This window comes from Notothenia rossii (genome assembly GCF_949606895.1).
Source record: "Notothenia rossii genome assembly, chromosome: 10".
Classification (NCBI taxonomy): Eukaryota; Metazoa; Chordata; class Actinopteri; order Perciformes; family Nototheniidae; genus Notothenia; species Notothenia rossii.
In genome coordinates, this window is record NC_136908.1 from 15,606,304 (window position 1) to 15,629,072 (window position 22,769).

The window sequence follows — 22,769 nt, forward strand, 5'->3', positions numbered from 1 at the left end:
ACAGCTATCAAAACTCTCAGATCTTCTTTCCCCACTTCTGCAGGGTTATTTTAAAAACATGCAGAAAAGATAAACTCCCAAGACGGATCTTCAGAAACGGTTGGGATGCAATTTCTAAACTGGTTTTATGTCCTGAACGTGTTTGCATGACAAAATATGGGCCTTTGGTTTTGAATGCTTTCAGGCCCTCTTTTATGGAAATCACAAAATGTCGTTTTAGATTCAGTTAAACCGTCATTAGTGTGTTTTTGCGTGTGTGTGTTGTGTGCGTGTGCGTGTGCGTGTGCGTGTGTGTGTGTGTGTGTGTGTGTGTGTGTGTGTGTGTGTGTGTGTGTGTGTGTGTGTGTGTGTGTGTGTGTGTGAAGAGCAAGCATTTGTATGTGCAGAACTGTAAATGATATCCTCCCTTGTCCAATTTGTTTTACAGAGCACCTGAGCCTCAGCTCTCTGCGTATGTGTTTGAATGGAACTGCTAGATAAATACAGGTGGGGTCCGTTTCTTACAACAACACACAGACAGAGAGACGATCAACAGAGGAAGAGACAGGATAAAAACACATTTAAAGTAGGAGAGAAAAAGATGGATGTTTCCAAGCACTATCAAACTTTACTAACACTCATGAACACAAATGCATAACGTGGTGGGCAAACTGAGCTCAAACCCACTGAGCAAAATCTTTTTTTAATTTCTTGTTAACCCTGTAAAGTCCAAAAATAGAAAAACATTATGATTTATTTGTTTGACCTTTCAGATGTTGTTGCATCTGGAGCAGAAATGAAAGAGTTTTCAAAATGTTTACGTTTTGGTAAGTTTTTATCGAAATGTTGTAATATTGCAACGTTGGGCTTACGTGGGAGCAGAATTCCTGTATTTCTACTCACATTGTCTGAATAAATATATTGAACAACTAAGGGTTGATTTGCAGGATTGATTGCTTACTTAGCCTTATATCAGTATATAGCATGAATAATAATCACACATCAGTCATATTTTTTATGAATAGTCATTTATAAAATATGTAGTCCAAAAAACAGTTTATGTCGTCAGAAAAGCACAGACGGACGTCACACTTGGTGCATTGGGTGTTTGTATACCCTTTACTGCAGTGTCTACAGCATCCTCTCTTGGTCTTCCCTGGAAAATGTGCCACTAGGTTCTTCCATACATCCAGTGGAGGTTGTGATCTCTTGGATGGGGCCCCGGTTGGTGGACTCCCATCACCTGAGGATGGTCTCTTCTGAGCATTCAACTGGCTCCTTGATGTCACATTCGCTGCTGGGCTCCCGTTGCCTAAAGATGGTCGTCCTCTCTTTGGTGTTTTCATGGGAGTTGTGTTCACCTGATAAGAACAAAAATACATTAGGACACAAGTCAACATTTTTACAGTGAAATATAAAAAAATATTACAAACGGCAAATAGCAGAAATGCATTCTTACCAGGATGAGAGAGGATGCTAGATCTGCCTGAAACTGTCTCCTGCTTTGCCATCTTTAGAGCGCTGCAGTCCCGCTTGTAGAGGAGCCAGGCGTTGATCACAGCAAGGATGATGGTGTGCCAGAAGATACACGTACCAGCGTCGGGACTTCATGGGGAACTTATATTTGGCCATAAACGAGTCCAACAAATCCAAACCTCCCATGTACTTGTTGTACGTAGCCACGAAGGAAGGCCTCTCAACTTCTACGTAGGTTTTGTTGGCTTTGTCCCAGCGTTGAATGTTCTGCACAGGCTGTGGTCCAGCAAAAGATGAGACAAGTGTGACCGCTCTGCTGCATACCATTTGACAGCACAGATGTTTTGGTTGGCCTCCACTAGGATGTCAAAGCTTCCTCTCCTTTTTTTCTTCAAGCTCTTCTCCTCTTCAAGGTTGCAGTTGGGTAAGCGCACCTGTCTGGCTGTTCCCACATAATGAATCCCGTGATCAAGGGGCTTCACTACCTGGGACACAGGTGAAGTAGTTGTCTGCGTAGATCTTATAGTTCTGACCTACTGGAAGCGTGGAGGCAAGCTTCATCCCAACATCACCCGACAATCCAAGTTCAGACTTGGCTCGTATCCCATTGACACTGCCTTGGTACTCATCAAAGTCACAGATCATTCCAGAGATTCTGTCTGGGTTAGCCTATTATCATACTAAAAGGAATGCATGCACCACCCCCTTCCAGGTGTCCCGATGCAACAAGCATCTGAATCCTATTTACATTGTACACTTGAGTCACACAATGCTACCTGGCTTAGCCTATTATCATAATAAAAGGAATACCTACACCCATACATGCAGGTAAACCAGTTCAACAAGTCACACAATGCTGTCTGGCTCATGATAATAGGCTAATCATCAAACTAAAAGAGATACATTCAAGTGTCCCAACACATTTCAGAAAAAACTGTTTCTGCCAGAACCAGAGAAGAGTTCAATGAATTGTTGTAACTAATTAACTGATAAGAAGTAGAGTTTAAAATATTGCTATAGATATAATTTCACATACTTTTATCAGAAATAATGTATGAATTTATTCAAAATCGTAACAGAGGACACATTTAGAACTTAATTATAGTGAATTATCAAAGACATTATATTTATATTTGTGTTTTATTTCCATATGTGAACATATAAGAAGGGCAATCTCCATGACAGGTGCTCATGCTATTTTGACTACCACACGGACCTAGTGTTGTAATATTACAACAAAGACATAAGCTGCTCAAAATCAAATTTGATGAAAGTATTCCACAATAACTAAATATGTACATGTTCTAGACATTGTAATATTCGCACACATTTTTTTTGGAGGAATTTTACTTACTTGAATCTGACAAATCCAGTCCAATAAAACAAAGAGATGTTGCTCGTTTGAAGATTCTGACGTTTTGTGAGTGTATGACCAGAGGGCAGGACATATAAACACTTGTACTACCCAATAGGATTGTGAGGCTGAACAAAAGGACCTATTGACTATGTAAATGTAGTCTTTAAAAAAACAAAAACTATTTACTGACTTTTTTGTAAAATTACAACCGTGGGCCTTACAGGGTTAAGTCCAACAAATGACTACACAAAGATGCAAAACAACTGCAAAACAGTCTCAAAACCCTCAACAAATAGACGGAAAAATAGAATATAAGCAAAACCTCTATAGAGAGACACACCAATAATAAAGATGGAAAACAACTATAACACAACCACAAAGAGACAAAAAACAACTACAAAATTAAAATTGAGACAAAAACACTTACAGTGAGACCTAAAAGTATCTCAGAGACACAAAACGACTAGAAATACACTCACAAAGAGATACAAAACTACAACTGCTAGATGCGAAACAACTGCAAACAACGGAGCTGTGAGGGGGAGATGGGGGGTGTTAAAAAGTGCCTGTGCCCGGGGGCCTGTTGTCTCAGAATCTGTCCATGCCCATGAATCATTAACTCTACTCAGAAAACAAAGTGTGAAGTATGTTTTCCTTGCCTTGATCAACAATAATGGTAATGTATAAGCTTTCCTCTTATCTTTACCCTTCCTTATGACTTCTCTCAGAAGGAATGTCTGCCATGTGGCGGTGTGACAGCTACTGTGAAGGCTGCAAGCTGCCACAAGACAGGAAAGTCAGGGGCAAATACCTTCCTCTGTGTGTGTGAGTTTGTGTGTGTGTGTGTGTGTGTGTGTGTGTGTGTGTGTGTGTGTGTGTGTGTGTGTGTGTGTGTGTGTGTGTGTGTGTGTGTGTGTGTGTGTGTGTGTGTGTGTGTGTGTGTGTGTGTGTGTGTGTGTGTGTGTGTGTGTGTGTGTGTGTGTCCCACTCTGTGAGAGAGGTGAAAGGTGTATCCTACATACCTGGAGTTTTTTCATAGGGAGAAGCAGCTTGTCTGGACTTGGCTGGGATTAAGTGTCAGAGTCTGAGCGCAGAAACTCAGCTGAGACAGGGACGGAGAGTTGGGGCAGGAGTCGTCCTCCAGAAGGAGAGCAGTGAGGAAAACAGGATGGAGGAAGAGGAGGATGGAGAAGTGAAATAATGGTAACTGCATGGGCAGATTGAAAGGGACATTTAAACAGGTAAATACAAGGCAAATACGGATAGATTAGAAAACATGAGAATAAACCAATATTAAGTGTCCTAGTGATGTATAAGGTCACCGTTTCCTTTAATTTGTCATCTCTTTGGGTTTATATAAAATGATACAAACAAACAAGCAACCTGGAATTCCGCCCGAGTATCCCAATCTTTATGTAAAGTGATAAAGAAAATATATATAAGTTACTTTTACATCAAATTCCATTAATTATTCGAGGTATTTTCACTAATTTCCTTGTAAAATGCTTTCTAGGCTAAAATAATTATTCATCTCTATTTATCTGAGAAGAAGTTTTCAGTCAATGCATATGAATATATTACAGGGATTTTTACAGAATCTCATATTTTACTTACTAACTTTATTTACTTTAAGGTAGTATGAATAACATCTGTATGTAAAATGTTGAAGTGTCTAATCAATCTGAAATTCCTTTGCATTTGTTAAAACTGATATTCGATCCAAAGCTGTGACTGTTCACAAAAACACACATTTGGTCCTGAGCTGCTGCTCTGAGTGAGGTTAGTGAGGGCTGTCACCACCTTCACAATCAGCCTTTGTCTGCCGACCTCAGCTCTCCTTCAGTCGCACTCTGTGTGGATGTGTGTGTCTGTGTGTGTGTGTCTGTGTGTGTGTGTCTGTGTGTGTCTGTGTGTGTGTGTCTGTGCGTGTGTGTGTTGAGGTAAGAAATTAACTTTCTCCCCCCTGAAGGCATGGTTTACCCTCTTGATGTGCTTTCTTGGAGCATCTCAGGGTCAGTTTTAATAAAAGCACTCAGTTTCTACCATTAAGTTGAATCTTTACTTTCCCCTCCCCAGAAATATATTAACATGTGATATGGTTGGTTTGATTTGTAATTTGATTTACGTGTTCTTGGTCAGAATGCACTTTAAAAACACTGCCATTAAACACTTTTACAAACCCTGTGTGTGCTATATTGCACATGTCATTCAAGTCACTTGGGAGGAGGCCTCGGAGGGCAGCAGTGAAAGTGACCTGCATGTGGATGTGTTGTGACGGGTCACAGCTTGTGTACAGCCCAACTGGTCTGGCAACATTGTGGCGTGCCATGCTGGTATAGACGCAGCAGCGGACTGTGGCAAAACCTGTTTGTTACGGGGGGAAAAGGAAAGCATGGAGGGGGGAGCATGGAGAGGAAGTGGCCAATGGGGAAGATGAAATCCAACTTCCTCTTCCCTCAACAGCCTTCAGAGAAACAAGGATGCCACACTCAGTCCCTGACAGCCAGCATTTCTCCCTCACTGAGGGAAATGTTGTTGCCAAACAAGTTTCTCTACCCTGAAAAGCCTTTTAAAAAACCTTTCTTGACCTTGACATAACCTCTTAAAACTAGCTGACCCTTGATATGTGTTCAGTGAGAAAGAGACTGATGGTTTGCTACAAAGAGTCCTTCAAAAATAACTTGTTTGAGCCGAAAGTGAACCTGAAAGCCCTTGTGGCGGAAGAAAGGATCCAGAAAAATCCCAAGCTGTCTGCGGCAAACCCCTGCGTATTCATACACACAAAGGACAGCCAGATAATATTCTGCTGCACTATTGAATAGCTGACACCTGGAAGATTTGCTTTCACATGGGCCCTAAGGCTGGACAACCTCACCCCAAACCTAAGCTAGCAAGTCCCTGCACAACATCCCCAGGGTGGGGGGGAACATGACCAATGTGTGGCTTTTGTAAAAAAAAAATTGTTTAACTTTTGGCCCCCTTCTGAAACCATAATCTCATCCTTTTCTCTTGAGAGATATTTCCCTCCATTCACAAAAGACTAAAAGGATTGAAGCAGGAAGATATGTGTGTGTGTGTGTGTGTGTGTGTGTGTGTGTGTGTGCGTGCGTGCGTGCGTGCGTGCGTGCGTGCGTGCGTGCGTGCGTGCGTGCGTGTGAATGGCAGACTGGAGACTTTTCTCACAATGATAACATTTCACAATCATGACACCTAACTGTCTGGAAGATTTCCAACAGGAATGAGTGCTATCATGACTGATGATTAATAAAACACAGTGATTTGGATGAGTACTTCTTTCATTTTTGGTTTATTATGTTTATCCTCAAAACAGAAAGGACTATCATACACTGTACAATTAGATTCTACAATAATTAGATAGTACATTTGGATTATGCGCCAAAAACAATCATGTTTCTTTTTTCAAGTTTTAACACATTTTTCCTAATAAAGCCACACAAAAAAAATGCACCTCAAATAATAGAAAACTATAACTTTTTTATTTTCTTTACAGACTTATTTATATTGTGGTGTTATTGGGATAGCATGTGATACTTAATTTCCATCATGTACCTGGAGTTGCAGTTAATTTTCATATTAGCTGTATTCAGGCAAATACTGAGCGGATATGAACAGCTCCACTGTTCCCAAAACCAAAGAAACAGATAGTAGCTAGATTGATATCTGATGCAGTCAAAAACATCCCTGTCTATGCTGAGGCAGTATTTGTATAACTGTGATTAAAAATGTATGTTTAAAACAGGATTGTAACAGTCGAGACAGACATTATTAGGTCAGCAATGCAAAGAGTACATTATTACATTATAATGCTGATTCAGCTATTTTATCTTCACTATCTTTATCAATAATAGCTAAGTGTCAGTCTTAACCCTGTGTGCAAATGTTGTGCATGCTGGTGGCACAGTATGCATGCACACTTATTTACCTGCCCCCTAGTGTTGCTTTGAGGGAACATCACTATTTGATATTTATCTCGTAAAATTGTTGTGTGATTACGTTTTTGTGTTGTACATGGTTACATAAAAAGAACAAGGTAAACATGGTTTAACAGAAAGCAAACAACAACAGTCCCATTATGTTAATGCTTATGACAGAATTAATGATCATTCTCATGAATAAGGCGATGGATTAAACCCTAACTTCCAAATGGGCATCATCATAAATACAATAAATAAAGATATCTTAAAATAATAAAGAAAACACACCAAAGTTTTGTGTTGTGTGTTTTAGTACTTACCAAAGCCACTTGGGGGCGACATTGCCAACGTCATGAATCCGCATCATGGTGCGTTCACTAGTCCTCTTGTAATCGAAGAAATACATTTTTTACAGGCATTTGTTCCAATGTTGACTAAGTAGGTCATTTGCATAGACTGTTTAAAATACGTAATTTACCGTGCACTACTCCCGAAGCTGTAGGTTTTCTGTCACATAACCTATTATTCTATGGTTATTTTAGTTTTGTATAACAGTGAATATTAATCATTCAAGGTTATCTATGTATATGCCTTATTTCCATCTTCGCACTGGATCCATCAATGTTTTTTTCTTAGCCCCGAAGAGACGCATTACGCCAGTGTCATTGAACGCATCAGTATCCTTTAGCTGTCTGTGAATTGAGAAATTCTTACAAATTGTGCCTTACAAACGACACGTAGGTTACTGTTATTGTAAAGAGGTAAGTACTGCTGTCCTTTTAAGATTGTATAAGCTATAACATATACCGCTGGTACTTTTCCTGGTTAAAGTCTCCCACAGGCTGAAGGAAATAATTAGTTGATGTTTAGCCGACTAGCTAACGTGTTAGCCGGAGTGAGCTGAGGTTAGCATGGAGGCTAACCCACGCTACAGCTCGGTCATGTTAGTGCAGAGAAACACACCAGTCACCTGGATCACAACGAGCCAGATGTGCTGAGATAACTGAGTTTCAAGAAGTTGAACAGGTTGACTGTTACTCAACAGTACATTTAGAGACGGATAGGATATTAAGTCTCTTCAAAAACAGTAGCTAACAACTAGCTTGCTAATTGTGTGTATTATTGTTCCTACCTCTCAAGACTTACTTAACATACATTAGTAATTCCAGTATGCCCAATGCTTTGCGCACAAGTGCAACACGTTGTATAGCTAACATATGTTGTAACATGTTACGATAATGCTTAGCAGGCAGCATTTTCATTCATTAACCATAGCTAGTTACCAGTTAATGGAATGCAGACCAACGTCAAAGTATATAGTGACGTTGAGGGGGGGGCGTGGGGGGGGGGGGGGGGTGGGTGGGTGGTGGGAGGGGGGGGTGGGCAAGGCTGAATTACCAAAAGGAAATGTACACAATTTCACTGTCCCCATACCTGCAAGGGTCTGCGTCTCCATCAGTGTTCTAATGTGAGAGTAAGCATCACTAATGTTTATAGGATGTGATCATTGTCAAGTTATTGGGGCTCATAGCTAATTTGAGCCAGTTTTAACGTGTTTCATTTGGTAAACACTTGTGGTCTGATTGCATTCTTAGAGAAACCCCCCTACAAACACACTCTACAATTTTCAAATCTGTTATCCACCTTAACTTTATAAAAGAAAATATCTTATTGAAGGTGCCCTTCTTGGATTGTTTGCTGAGCCAGAGGAACTAGTTTATTCCCAACTCATAGAGAAACAATCTTCTTTTTATGGAGGGCAAGAGAGTACTTGTTTCCCTCCCCGATTCCACTCTTTCAAACGAGTCATTTGTTAGTAAATCTGTAGCACAAACTGACAAATCTGGTCATGTTAGTTAGTTTTCTTTGCTAATTAAAACTTTCCTTGGTTGGTTAGTTTCGCCCATCTTGAATGGTTTTGGGAAATTAATTAACCTTACCCGTCATGTAAATCAAGGTTTTATAGCCCTGCTTGTAATTTCCCTGCCTTTCAGTTCAGGTAAACTGAAGCTCTTCTATCTTGTTGACTTTGCCTGACCTCGGCCGGCTGGCAGTTGTGAAGTCTTTGCTTGCATTTTGATGATGATTTGACATGATTTTTTTACCTGTAAAAGCGCTAACAAATTAAATTTATTATTATTATTTTACAGTTTTTATAACAACCAAACGTTTAGCTGCCTGTAAGAAAGTCCTTGCACCTGGCCCTCAAAATGCTGATGGAAAATAATGAAAGAATTGCCAAAGTTTTCTCCTTTGCTATCACAGTAAACATGGTATTAGGCAAGTCTTTCTCTGTGGCAACTGAAATAACTCTCCAAATGTTTTAACTGACTTATTTATGGTAGATGTGTACCAACAACAAGAATAGAAGGTTAAGAAAAGGTCACAACACTGTCGTGTATCGGTAAACATCAATTCATGTGTCCTTGCTTCCTCCTCTTTAGGCTTTGCCAGAATGGCGCGCGGGCATCAAAAACTTCAGTCCCAGCAGAAAAATGCAAAGAAACAGACGGAGATGAAGAAGGCAAAGGGTCATGACCAAAAGACAGCCGCCAAGGCAGCGCTAGTGTTCACCTGCCTGGTGTGCCGGGTGAGTATGACATCTTTACTATTATAACCCAGAGACCAACACCTGACTGAGGGTGCGGCCTGGTAATACTGCTATGTTATATAATAATGCCTAATTCTAACCCTTATTATGTCAAGGTTAGAAAAGTGCTAGAATTTGAATATATTCCCTTAAAAAAATGCTTGGTTTTCAACTAAATACATTGTTTTACATACACAATCCTTCATGTCAGAGTTCATTTGAACTTCTGGTGAAAAAATCCAATTGACCAAATAGGCTGATCACTTTGAGTATAAAATAATTAGGTAATATTTTGTGAACCCTTATAATGACAAAAGGCTTTTATTTTCCCTTTATAACTCTGCTGGTGTTTGGTCCTTTTTTTATAATTCTATGAAGGTGTCAGACATTTGTCCTGAATGATAAATTGTTGGATGTATTTTCCCTTCCCGCAGACCCAGATGCCTGACCCAAAAACCTTCAAGCAACACTTTGAGAGCAAGCATCCGAAATCCCCTCTGCCCCCCGAGTTAGAAGGAGTGGAGGCATAAACGGTCACCATGGATACCAAACCCATTCAATGCCCTGCACCAACTCTGCACCAACTCTGCACTTGTCTAAGTCTAACAGCAATGGATGAATCAATGTAACCAACTAAAATAGTTAGCTATATTTACGTAGGCTTTGACGGGCCAGGTTGCTTTAACACAATGCTTTCCCCCCCTCCCCCTTCTCCAGTCCTCTTTTCACTTGTGGTTAAATAACTTGCCGGGCTAAACTTAAATACTGGTTTTAATTCCAGGGCCACAGTCACTGCCCTGATGTCTTATGCACATAGGAGTATTTCTAGCTGCTAGCTCTTGTGCCTCTCTAACTCAAGCTTCAATTAAATCAATTGTTTGATAAACCTATAAAGCAAAAAGACATATGTTGTAAAGGCATAAAGTGTCTTCAAACAAAGCATGGGATTGGCTTGGGTGGGAAAATTCAGATTTAAAATTAGCTACAATCAAGACAATGGATGATGTGACCTTGTCTTTTTTTATTTGTGCTTCAAGCATTCAATCAAACTGAGTCTGTGGCATTTTTTTTCTCATATCAGTTGTTCAATATTGAATTCTTCCACAGTCTGCCGTTTTAAACTGCAATCTTTCACCTAGCTAATCATAATTTCATGTTGGGTAAAAAAAAAAGTGAAATGTCACAGGCGAGTGTAAGCAACTTGTGAACACTTGGATACGAATGAATGAATGCTCCAATTATGTATAATAACATTTTATTAAATTTTACTTTGTTGTATATTTGCGTTTCTCTAGAAAGTGTTTTTTTCTTCTTCATATAATTCCAGGAAATCCTCCTAAGGATTTTGTAGTATGTATCTGTTTTTCTGCCTCGTAGGTTAAAATTAACTTCTAGCTTTTTAGGGTTTGTTGGTCCATTTACTTTTACTGCCAATTCAATATTTACAGTCCATTAAAATTGACCACATTGTTCTGCTCCTCCGCTCACATAGTGTAACTTTATTTTTCTTCCAATTTTGCAATATGTCAGCGTGAAGTCATTCTTGGACATCAGCTGCAGTCACCTCTAAATGTGCAATCATTTATGAAGAATGATAGATAATAGTATTCATAATATTGCGTTAAGCCATCGGTAGGAAAAAGGCAGAGTGTAATTGACATCTGACTTGGAAGTCATGCCAGGTGGCCAATCTACTCTAATGTGCCCATTTTTGTCATCTTGCCCTTTTAGGAAAAAATTACACTGCGGGTACTTTTCTCTCGGGTAAATCGCAAAAATCTGAATTTGATGTTGGATCATCATAAAAAGCTTGAACCTTCATTTGCAGGAATAATCTTCACTATACTATAATTGAAGCATCTTGTTGATGGCTACTATAAATGTAAACCTTTTTCAAAATGTAAACATTACTTGATGCAAAAGTAGCAACGCTAAATCTGAAATATGGTTTAAGTTGTTATGCGATGGAGTAGCTGAAACAAACTGTCATAAAAGCTTTGCATCATCTGCTGCTGTCAACAGGAAATGACTTGAACTGCACCACATTATAATTAACAAAATCAATGAATGCTGTGTGAACCGATAAGTAATTTCAGCTGCTGAAAATATTGTCTTCGACTCTTTTTCTTCACAAGCATTCATTTCCTCCGATCTCCTTTTTCTAGGTGTGACAGATGCTTCAGTTCAGCTCTGACTGTGACTGAAAAGATGTGTTGCCCCACAAGAATGAACTGCAGCATTGCATTCACTGGTGTTACCAGCGTGCCTTGTATTCACAATGTCTGAGTCTGAGCAATAACGTTGTTTTCCTGTTTAATCTGAGTATTCAGAAGAACCGAGAAAAAAAGCCAGTGCCATTCTGCATGTTTTTCAGTGAGTGGCTCACCCAAATGAGTCATCAGTCTGTGAACATATAGCGTTCATTTAAAAAAAAAAAAAAGAGGGTTGACAGACTACACCTAGCAATTACGGTCATTATCGATTAATACATGAATCAAAAAGTAATTATTGTTAATTTATTGTGTAATCTTATGTGATTTATTTACTATGCCAATAGTGCGTGTAAGGAGTTCTCAGTTAAATCAAATACTCTTAGAAAGTATTTTTTAGGTTATTTTTCCTTTGTGATCAAAGAAACACTAACTTCAAAGTGAACATGTATAGACTGATAATAATCTCAACATAATCTCTATAGAGACACCGTTTCCATAGCAGCTGCTAACATTTAAACACTGTACGGTAGATGGGGAAACATCATTTTGGATTTGCATTATTGTTTTGTCCCCTAAATTAGATCAATAACGTGAAATAATAACATTAAAAATTCAGTTTTTGGAATGTTTATAAAAGATGGAGCCACACATGACTTAGCAAAATAACCTACATGATTCTTCTTGACGTTTTTTTACATAATAATTTATCATTTGTAAAAACACAACTGAATTTCGTCAGCACGTCACTACATCTCCCACGAGGACAAACGCTGTTTAAGTATGTTTTTTTCCACTTCATACAACAATATTTAAAACCTTGTAGATTTACTTTTAGATGATTTCAAAAGCAGAGATATATAAGACCATAACAAATAGTAGCCTATGTTCTAAACTATGCCTAAAGTAATATGGGAATTAGAATAACATAAGATTGTTGGAAACTTAAATAAAAAAAGATCCACCGACTGTTTCCATGGCTTTAAATCTTTTGCCTCTAAATGTGGTTGCCCTAGCAACCCGAGTCTGACGTCATCGTCCCAGACCGTGCTGCTGTGTCTTTGATTGGAGGGAAACCCCGTGGACGAGCGGGAGCGATCATCAGCTGTGCGGCCGGGAATCAGGAACAACATCATCTAACTACACTCGCAGGTTAGTTCTCCTATTTACTCCTCATTATCGCTGCTATTATGAAGATAAGAACGTTATTTTGTACGCCGTGAGCTTAGACAGCTCTTTAAATGTAGCTTGAATCGTTGCTACTGTGGACTGTAAGAGGAAACCAGTGATGCTCCGCTTACTCAGTCATTGTTCCCCGCTTAACGTACTGAATGTGGAGCCTTACTGCAGTTGTAACCCATCTATGTATCTTACACACTGTGTTTAGAAGGCTGATTTTGAGTTTACCCCATTCTCTTTTTACAAAATGAAGCAAGCCGACATTAATGTATAATGCTCGCTGAAATAATTTGCTCTGGGTGTTTTCCGGGAAGCGAAAAAGGGCGTTCACTTTGGACTGAAATAAGCAAAGCTCCTTTCGTTCCGGTTAAACAGAGTCTGTCACACCATTATTGGGGTTTATTTGTATATTGTACACATATTTAGTAGATTTTAGAATAGTTAGGCCATATTATATAGCAAGTCCTGCATCCTTGCGGCACACAGAAGTGTGTGTGTGTGTGTGTGTGTGTGTGTGTGTGTGTGTGTGTGTGTGTGTGTGTGTGTGTGTGTGTGTGTGTGTGTGTGTGTGTGTGTGTGTGTGTGTGTGTGTGTGTGTGTGTGTGTGTGTGTGTGTGTGTGTGTGTGTGTGTGTGTGTGTGTGTGTGTGTGTGTGTGGCCGACATTCCTCTGAAGGGTGCAGGTGTCTGCTGGTAAATCTGACTCACTGATCGTGGGATTTTTGAAAAATTAGCCTCCTGCGTTTTTCACATGGAGATAATAAATGTTAAGTGATAATTGGCAAATTATGTACTTATTTATATGCAGTTTACAGCCCTGTAATTATGGTAAAATGAAGCAAAGTAATATCTTAAAGTGTTACAACAATTACTAATACTTATGTCCTATCAATGGACAGAACATACATTTGTAAGTAAAGTTATAAGATGTTAGTCATGTCATGTTATTAAGCAAAAATGAAGAACACATTGGTTTCGGCTTTAGTTTTATAACCATATCCTGCTTTTTTTGTGTCAAACACATACATGATGATTTCCGAAATGATTTAGAGTTTTTCACTCTGACATAACATTTTATGGACAAATTGATTAATATTTATGAAGAATATACTAATTGATACTTGTGCCATGGGAATCTTGTTTTACAATTAACATGTCAAACAACTAAACTATAGAGAATCTCCAGATTAATCAAATATAAGTGGCTCTTTCAAATAGAGAGAGCCTGAAAATTGGACGGATAAGGAAAACAATCACGTTGCAATGGCACTTTCAATATAGTTGCCCTACCATAACCACCCTTTTTTTTTAAATGTGATATATCATACTATCTTTTCAAATTTCGATTCTATTTCTTAATCCATTCTGATGTAAAACCCCTGTACACTATACTTCTTTTGTGGAATTTGTAACAACTTTGATGCCAATTCAACTGAGTCACCAGACTGTGTGCAGATAAACAAAGCTGGGAGAGATCCAACAGCTATTTAAAAAATCTGGTGTGTGCACACACCCTGAACATACCTACTATTGTGAGAAATCCAAGCAGTGCGAGAAACGCTATAATGACATTACTTGAATAATGTCAGGAGATACGATCATTCAACAAAGTGGAAGTTGTGCCATAGACTGCGTGTTATATTCTCCAATTATATCAGAGATCACTTTTTAGTGCTATTCAGTGCATGAAAATCTCTTAAGCTTGTGTTAAGCAGAAGCATCTAACCGGAACCCATTCAAAAAACCATTGACTTTGACACAGGGAAACTGTTAGTTGTAAAATGCAAATTGATTTCCTGGTTTAAGACTTGTTCCTTCAGCACACTTATCACTTCCTTTCAACTGATTGCTATTTTGGTATCTCCAAATGTATGTTTGCGTGCATGCCAGAGAACAGGTTTCTTTCAAAAAAACTTGATGACACAGGAGGACAGTGTGTTTACATGTACTGTGGTCATTCAAGTTTAAGGATCATTTCCTTCCCCCTATCTCACAGTGTTGCTCCCCTCTCTCTCTCCTTGTTCCTGCCCTCCACCAACTCTCTCTCCTCTGTCTTCCTAATCCGTCTCCTGTCCTCTTTGTGTTGTCCTTCCCGACCCCCTCTCCTCTGGCCTTCCTTCCTCAGCCTAGACAGGAGCCATGGCAAACCATGAGGAGAATGTACAGCGAGCCAAACTGTCGGAGCAGGCCGAGCGCTACGATGACATGGCTAAAGCTATGAAGGCTGTGACAGAGGAGTGCGAGGAGCTCAGCAACGAGGAGCGCAACCTGCTCTCTGTGGCCTACAAGAATGTGGTGGGGGCTCGGAGGTCCTCCTGGAGGGTGGTGTCCAGCATGGAGCACAAGACTGAGGACACCAAGAAATCTGCACAAGCCAAAGTGTACAGAGAGGCTATAGAGAAAGAGCTGAACGACATCTGCCAAGAAGTGCTGGTAAGCTGCAGAGGTCATGTAGAGGTGCAAATAGGGTCAAAGGAAATGGACAGCAAATGCTTGAACCGAGATTTACAGATGGGAAGCCAACAAATAAATCGGCTATTTTTCTAGTGAGAACTTTAAGTGTTACAACAGAGAGAATGAGTGAGGGACTGTATTTGGTTTTCCTGTCCATGACAACTGTATGTAACACCAGTCAAATGCACTCAGCAGATGTATTTATATCCGCACAGGTTGCTTGCTTTGATATAAACATTATAGCTATAACGCAGTGCCCACACGGCGGCGTGCGTTGAACCTTGCCGGTGGGCGTGTCTGAAACTCGACCAACAACCAATCACATGAATCTCCCGCCCCGGACACACAAGCATACAGTTTGATTGGCTAGAGCTTGTACTGGCATATGATTTCATTGGCTGACGCTTCCGTCGAAGCTTCAAAAGTAGAACATTGCTCTACTTTTGAAGCGAGCAAAGCGAAGCGACAGAACCACAATGCAGTTTGGCAAAGCGTGACGTCACCCCATTCAAAGTGAATGGGCAGAAGCGTTGAAGCTTCAACGCACGCTGCCGTGTGGATGCTGCGTAAGGTCAATAATGAGTTTAATTTGGTTACTGCCTGTATGGGCTGGGGGTCACGTCAGTAAGAGCTACAAGGGGCAGTGTAAATATTCACTAACAACGTGTAGTCATGTGTTTCTGGATACCTCATATTTAGGAAAAAAAAGTTGGAATCAAATATTAAAGTATAGTGGATATAGTTGATGTGTAGGAGCCTTCACAACATGTATATTAGACTAGTTTGAGTCTCATGTTTTAACTCATTCTACCAAGATATGTTTCAAGCTAATGGAGGCTTCTCGCTGCCGCTCTAGATGTTCAGATAGCAGACAAACCGCCCGGTGAACTTGTCAGTCTTGTAGATTTAGTTTTTGAAATTACGCCTCATTCGCTGCGATTTAATTTTACTACAATTTGAACAAAAGGCTGTAATGTTTTGTATAGGAGTGAGATAATATAATTTTGTATATGCCAATATGCTCTGTTTAATGATTCCTATCAGTTTTATGATATCTTTCGTCCTGACTTTCTTGATTTTTTTTGTATAAGCTAATGAATGCAAGAAATGAGCAAATGTCAACAGTGAGGATGAGGTTATCCTTTAAAGGAAATTCATGACCATTGGTTAAAATGTTCAGGTTAAATACACCACTCAAAATTCTGTTAAGTTATTATCAATTTTAAACTGCTTGTGCATTTGTCTGAGTTTCAAGATGCATTTCAACAATAATGTTGCATACTTTCATTGCAGGACCTGCTAGACAAACATCTGATCCCCAAAGCTACGCCTGCTGACAGCAAAGTCTTCTACCTGAAGATGAAGGGAGACTACTTCCGTTACCTGGCTGAGGTGGCAACCGGAGACAAAAAGCAGGGTGAGGAAAGCAGTAAAGCATTTATTTATTTTTTTGGTCATCATACTTGCCATTAGCCTCTCCATTAACCCCGGTATTCACCCGAGACAGGGCAGTTATTATTAAGGTTTATGAGAAGTGCGTCAAACGTTTAAAAAAATAAAATAAAATGATTCCACCTTTTGCTAAATACAAACATGTGTACTGATAAACATTCCTTTGAATTATTATATGTTACATTATATTACACATATTCAGTTAATTTACACATTCACATTTCGTATCATTTAGCCTGGAATATGACCATGGCCTTAATCTTCCTCGTATGTATCTAATATTATTTGACGATTAGTGCACCAAGCTTCGATTAGTTAGATGGTGCTTTTACACAAGGTGATCTTTTATCTCAAACTTTTTACAAGGTGTGCAGCATAAGATACCATGATGATCTACCCTGCTGGGAAATAACCAGACGAGTTAACCCTGAAATGACCTTGCTGAACCCAAATCCTGCTTGTGGCCACTGGCTTGCCTCAGGTGTTCTTTGTGGCCAGAATACTTAAGACCATCCCCGTCTTTGACCTACAATTGTCAGCCGAAATGCACACAAGGTCTGCTGCTTGGTTATCATGGCAACAGGAGCCGCACCATGTCGTTTGCTGCTAATGTTGAAGAAATATTTTGAGTTTAGTTGTTTTTCCCTTAGTATTTATCCCTTTTCCTTCAATTTGTGATGAGCATTTTATAGTCTTTGTAGTTGGTGGGTCCAGGCCCGTCCCTCCCCCCTACAGGCCGATCATGCAGACTGCGTGGGGCCTCACCTTGCGGAGGGGGCCTCATCTTGCGGAGGGTGCCTCAACTGAGCCAAAAATGTGGCGCGCTTATGCGGCGCAATTAGTGTGGCGTTCGCGAAACAGAGGGCCTCATCATATAACTTTGCGTGGCCCCTCATGTTGGCCAGGGACGGCCCTGGGTGGGTTATATTGCTGAACTCTTTCTTTACTGTAAAATGCTGACCAGAGCCCAGTGTCTTTGCTAAGAGCTCAAATAGCTGAAAATAGGGATGCGCCGATCGCCAATTTTGGGGCTGATCGGTATCAGTATCGGCCGATACCGATCGCCGATCCGATCGAGTGGGCGGGGCCTATGGGGATCTTCCATTTAAAGTGATTTTTAAAACTCAGTTAATGGGGCTCATTCACTGGAGCTTCCACAAACAACAACCAACATAATTATTACATTCAAATGATGTACATTATTCAAGTTTGCATTCACTTTGGATAATAACACGGGAGAAATGAGCGGAAGCACCCTCTTTTCCGCTCTCTCCCTCCTGACAGCCTGTCAGTATCTCATGCAGCTCACTGATCCAGTAATGAGTGACCCGACAGTGAAGAATAAACATATCTATAACTAGTTTAGCTTGTTCCACGGGTAGATAAAATAGCTAAGTGTGTTAGGTCTAACTCTTAGTGTGTGTTGCTCCGCTCACCGGTCCGTCACAGTGGGTGGAGCTGCAGGATTTCTGCTTCAAACACGTTGCATACCGCTATTTGATTGTCCTTTTGGACACCTTACAATACTGCTATACTGGTGAAGCCATTTTGGTGAGCTTGTTTTGCCGCGCACAGAGAAAAGTGTCATGTATTTTATGTCATCATTTTACGTCGTGCAATCGGCATTTTTAGAGAGCACCGATCGATCGGTAGAGAGTGAGTATCGGCCGATGTTGATCGGCGGCCGGTTGATTGGAGCATCCCTAGCTGAAACAATTAACAAATGAGTTGATCAACATATTTATTACATTCTGTGGACCGAAATAATTATTTTGTGGAGGAAATAATCAGCAGGTTAATGGATAGTCATAAACAGCCCGGCAATTTGGGCATAAGAAGGGCTTAGGTGACGTATCTATGAATTGAACTGCATGTGTAAATATTGGCATATGTGGGAGGCTGTGGCTCAGTAGGTAGTTCGCTAAAATTCGAATCAGGGGGTAGCATGTTCGAGTCCCACTGCAGTAGGCATGTCGTTGTGTCCCTGGGCAAGACACTTCACCCCAAATTGCTCGGGGATTGTCCACAGTACTGAATGTATGTAAGTTGCCATGGATAAAAACGTCTAAAAAGTGAAATGTAATGATTGCCCGAAATATATTTTAGAAGCAGGAACATGCACCGTCTTGCACATACAGATTCTGAACAAAGGAATGTACTTTTATCTGGCAGTCAGCTATTAATGTGAACAAACCTCAACAGGTAGCTCTTTCCAATTCAGTCAAATCTGCTAACTGATTGATCTCTCTTTCTATGTACAGCAACCATTACTAATTCACAAGAGGCCTACCAAAAAGCCTTTGATATCAGCATTGATGAAATGCCCGCTACCCATCCCATCCGCCTAGGCCTCGCTCTCAACTTCTCTGTCTTCTTCTACGAGATCGTCAACTCGCCTGATAAAGCCTGCAAGCTGGCCAAGGAAGTAAGGACTGCCATTTTCTCATATAACTGTTTCATTTCAACTTTTTTATCTTGTGAAAAGCATTATATGATGTTAATGTGGGTTTGTGATTCTGTAACAAATGAGTTCACTTAAAAGCGGAAGTGTTTTTCCTGATGTTTGAATACAAAGGGACTTTTCACCTTTACTAATTTGAACTTGTCATAGGAAGACAAGGTTAAGGTGGTATCATTTCCTTATAAACGAACAGGTGCATTATCACAAGTTTTTCAACCATTTTCAAACCTTGCATTGTTGTTTTCTGCCACAAGCTGTCATGAATCGACTTTTATTCAGACTTTATCCGCATGTTTTCAAGACCCTTTTTGAATTTTGTTAGTTTTTAAATGAATGTTTTTACTGGCTCCCGGTACAAATAGAAAACAATTAAGTAATTCTAAATGGTAGAATCTGGCTGCAATGATAAACTACCATGGGCGGCTTCGCTGTCTGCTGTTAGTGTTCTGATGGATCCCCAAGCGATAGTAGGTACTTATTGTGTACATAATGAGCATTAGTACATCAGTCTTACACCATAACAAAAACCATAAAATACCTTGGTTTTACTAATTTTCCGATGTACAGTTGTTGTTGGACAGAAATGCATCATGTCAGCCCGTACCTTTGACTAAAGCTGTTGTGCTCAACATTTTATCAAGTACAGCAGGAATGTACACGTTATCTTAAACCTTGTTCGTGGCTGTTAGCTGTTGTCTTTTTTTATCCATTATCATCATTTCTTTTAGTTTTTCCTTGCATTTTTTTGGGTACAATTTTCGGAAGCCTAAACACATGTTCTTTGGAAGCACTGATGGCTGTCTGTGTCTCCTCCAGGCATTTGAACAAGCCCTTCCACAGCTGGACTCCCTCAACGCTGACTCCTACAAAGACTCCACCTTGATCATGCAGCTGCTCCGTGACAATCTGACAGTAAGTGTGTCATCTTCATTTCTGTGTCCTAAAATGTCACTTTCTGATCTCACTTATCTCTGCACTGGTTTGGTTGATTTTGACTTATAAGTCATCTAACTCTACTAAATGTTTGAAATATTGAATTGTTTCCCATGATTCTTAGTTTACACTAATCTCAATATCACTTGCTCTATTGCAGCTGTGGCAGTCAGACGCCCAGGCTGAAGAGCAGGAGCAGGAGCAGGAGGAGGGGGACAAGGAGAAGGAGAAGGACGACAAAAAAGAAGAAGAAGATAAGAAGGAGGATGCAACTGAGTAAAACTAATCTTCAGAAGAAAAAAAAAAAGCAAGAAAAACACATGTTTTACCTCTCACCAGCCTAAGTTGTGTGTGTGGCTGTGTGTGCATACACATGCACGGATATGTATGTTTACACTCTACTCACAATGTGTAAAGTACAGGATGTGTATGCAGATACACTGACGTGTATGTGTGTTACTTGTATGAGCACCTCCACAGAGAAAAGAATGGAATAGATCTCTCTTTTGTTTCTTTCGAATATACTTGTGTCAAACAGTGGATGTTTATTTTTTTGTTCATTGTTTAGTCCAAATGATGTCCCTTTGTTTAGATCCAAATCTGCCCCATGTTCTTCAACCTTATCACCGTAGCAAACTGCTGCTGTTGCAGGAAAACACAAACAAAAAAACCTCTAAGTGTAATTTTGATAATTTGTATGTTTTACTTGAACTCAATATTTACAATCATTTTGACACGTGAGTCTAAAAAAATCCTTTGAAGCATATACACTGTTAAAATAAAAAATATATTGTTACAGCAATCAGAAGTCACTAAATTTAAGATCTCGTCTGAAAAAGCAGTGATCATATGATGGAGGGACTTACCTTGGTAAAGATCTATAACCATATTGGGTGTATCCATCCCGCCCTGTTGGTGTCGGTGTAGCAGATGGTGTATTTATGGATGGTACACTTGTCATTGCTCTTTGTGCATTTGGGCATAGGAAAGGTTTTCTGTATGAATGGCCACTTGGGAATACTGTATTTAAACTTTGGTTTGGTTGAGGGTTACATTCCATTTTACTGACATCTATTTCAAACTCGGTGAAATGTGTACACTATAATTTCCTGCTGTTCTCAATAACAGATGACAAGGTATGGAAAGCCTAAGATTAAGTGAACAACTTGACAAAAAGGCACAATACTGTAACTTTTGATATTTTATCTGTTCAGCAGTGCAGATGATACTTTTGCCATGTGCTCTCATGTGGCTTTCTACTCTTTTTCTATTCAGGTGTTTTGTATTTTCTTTTTGTGTATTTTATTCCCTTGAATATTGATTTGACTCCTGGAATGTATGTGGTTCTCAGTAGTATGGTGTGAGGGTTAGCCGTGCTTTGAAACTGGCAGTTTCTGCTTAGGATTTAGCTTGAACCAGGTGGTTTACAGTAACATTTACCTTCCTTGAAAGTACATTGTGAAAAACTAAAACATGCCTAAAATCAACTGATTATTAAAGTAACTTGGTAGGAAGCTGCGTTATGACAATTTAGTAGTAACAAAGTAGTGCCAGTTTCTTATAATTAACAGTATCTTGGTTTTAAAAAGATGGGATGCAGGATTCAGAATTAACACTGAGTATGTTATTTGGTTATGTGCTTTCATGTAAGTGGAATTAAAACATTAAATCAAGTGTGCTGCGTTTGCTCTTTGTACATGTGGAATGACTTTTACAAAGTATTAATGCAAATGATAAGCCATGTGTCAAGTTTTACCATGCCAAGACATCCGAGTCTTGGCATGGTTCATACAACAACAACATGGGTTATCTGAGAATAACCCATGTAAAGGCATATTCCACCCAAAAAGGATAATTTCTCGCATTACTCCATTGTGAGCAAATAGCCAAAAAGTGGAGAAAAGTCTAGAAACATTGAAAAGGACACCATTTTTATTTTTCCATGGGGACATGAAAGAACAAACAGTTCAACTGAGTAATTGAAACAAATTGCCATTTTGTGGGTGAAATGTTTCCTATAAAGCATTGTATTTAGGTGATATAGCCGCTTGCAACGTCCTCTAAAAGCACACTGCCTTCTTTGAACAGTGGCTGATTTAATGTTAGAACTCTTATCTAACAAATCTAGACAGAACACTACTTTTGATTTCAAAGGATGAAAAGGCTTTATTTGTGATAATGCACAATAGCTGCTGTGTAGTTTTAGCAACAATGCGACATACAATAAACTAAACACAAAAGTGAAAGACAAAATGATTCAAGTAATTCGCCAGAACAGCAAAGAAAATAGAATGAGACAAAAACAGAATATAAAATTAAGCTGATGCGAGGCCAATGGGACACTTCGGTACACTGATGAAAGACCTGTGAAATTAAAACATTATGAAGCTAATATCATTTTTTATTTTATTCCGTTACCTCCCTTGGTTCTGGTGAATTAAAAAAAAAGATTCAGTAGAAAAGCACAATGGAAAGGGCAGCAGAGCTCTGGTTTGATTTCAGATGGATACTAGCTTTTCACTGACAACACTGCCCTCTGCAGATGATATGGCTTTGTGGGCCATGTTGTGGTGTATGTATGGATGTAATTTTGTTCAAATTAAGCTTGACTCACTTTTTTAATCTGCAGTTCCCTGTCAGTGTTAAACTATAATGTGTTATTATTATGTTGCATTAGACTGCTGTAAATGTTTAAATGTGTGCTCTTTTTACATGTTGGTATATACGTTGAATCTACAGCAAAG

General features: G+C 39.5%; 2 protein-coding genes across 2 annotated transcripts; both read left to right on the forward strand.

The window, feature by feature from the left end:
• Nucleotides 1-7,356: 7,356 nt before the first annotated feature.
• Nucleotides 7,357-10,615, forward strand: znf706 (zinc finger protein 706). The gene is made up of 3 exons (XM_079655523.1): nt 7,357-7,508; nt 9,192-9,337; nt 9,772-10,615. The coding sequence occupies exons 2-3, from the start codon at nt 9,203-9,205 to the stop codon at nt 9,865-9,867; spliced, it is 231 nt and encodes a 76-aa protein (XP_079511649.1). The 5' UTR covers nt 7,357-7,508; nt 9,192-9,202; the 3' UTR covers nt 9,868-10,615.
• A 1,929-nt stretch (nt 10,616-12,544) lies between these two features.
• LOC307022673 (14-3-3-like protein) lies at nt 12,545-21,698 on the forward strand. The gene is made up of 6 exons (XM_079655522.1): nt 12,545-12,699; nt 14,851-15,158; nt 16,473-16,596; nt 18,893-19,056; nt 19,909-20,004; nt 20,186-21,698. The coding sequence occupies exons 2-6, from the start codon at nt 14,865-14,867 to the stop codon at nt 20,303-20,305; spliced, it is 798 nt and encodes a 265-aa protein (XP_079511648.1). The 5' UTR covers nt 12,545-12,699; nt 14,851-14,864; the 3' UTR covers nt 20,306-21,698.
• The last annotated feature ends 1,071 nt before the right edge of the window (nt 21,699-22,769 follow it).

What these genes read in the sequence shown, in the direction of transcription:
- znf706 (XM_079655523.1), top strand. Translation starts at nt 9,203, where the DNA reads ATGGCGCGCGGGCATCAAAAACTTCAGTCCCAGCAGAAAAATGCAAAG. An exon ending in TCACCTGCCTGGTGTGCCGG is followed by an intron (nt 9,338 to 9,771) that starts GTGAGTATGACA and finishes CCCTTCCCGCAG; the next exon opens with ACCCAGATGCCTGACCCAAA.
- LOC307022673 (XM_079655522.1), top strand. Translation starts at nt 14,865, where the DNA reads ATGGCAAACCATGAGGAGAATGTACAGCGAGCCAAACTGTCGGAGCAG. An exon ending in ACATCTGCCAAGAAGTGCTG is followed by an intron (nt 15,159 to 16,472) that starts GTAAGCTGCAGA and finishes CTTTCATTGCAG; the next exon opens with GACCTGCTAGACAAACATCT. An exon ending in AACCGGAGACAAAAAGCAGG is followed by an intron (nt 16,597 to 18,892) that starts GTGAGGAAAGCA and finishes TTCTATGTACAG; the next exon opens with CAACCATTACTAATTCACAA.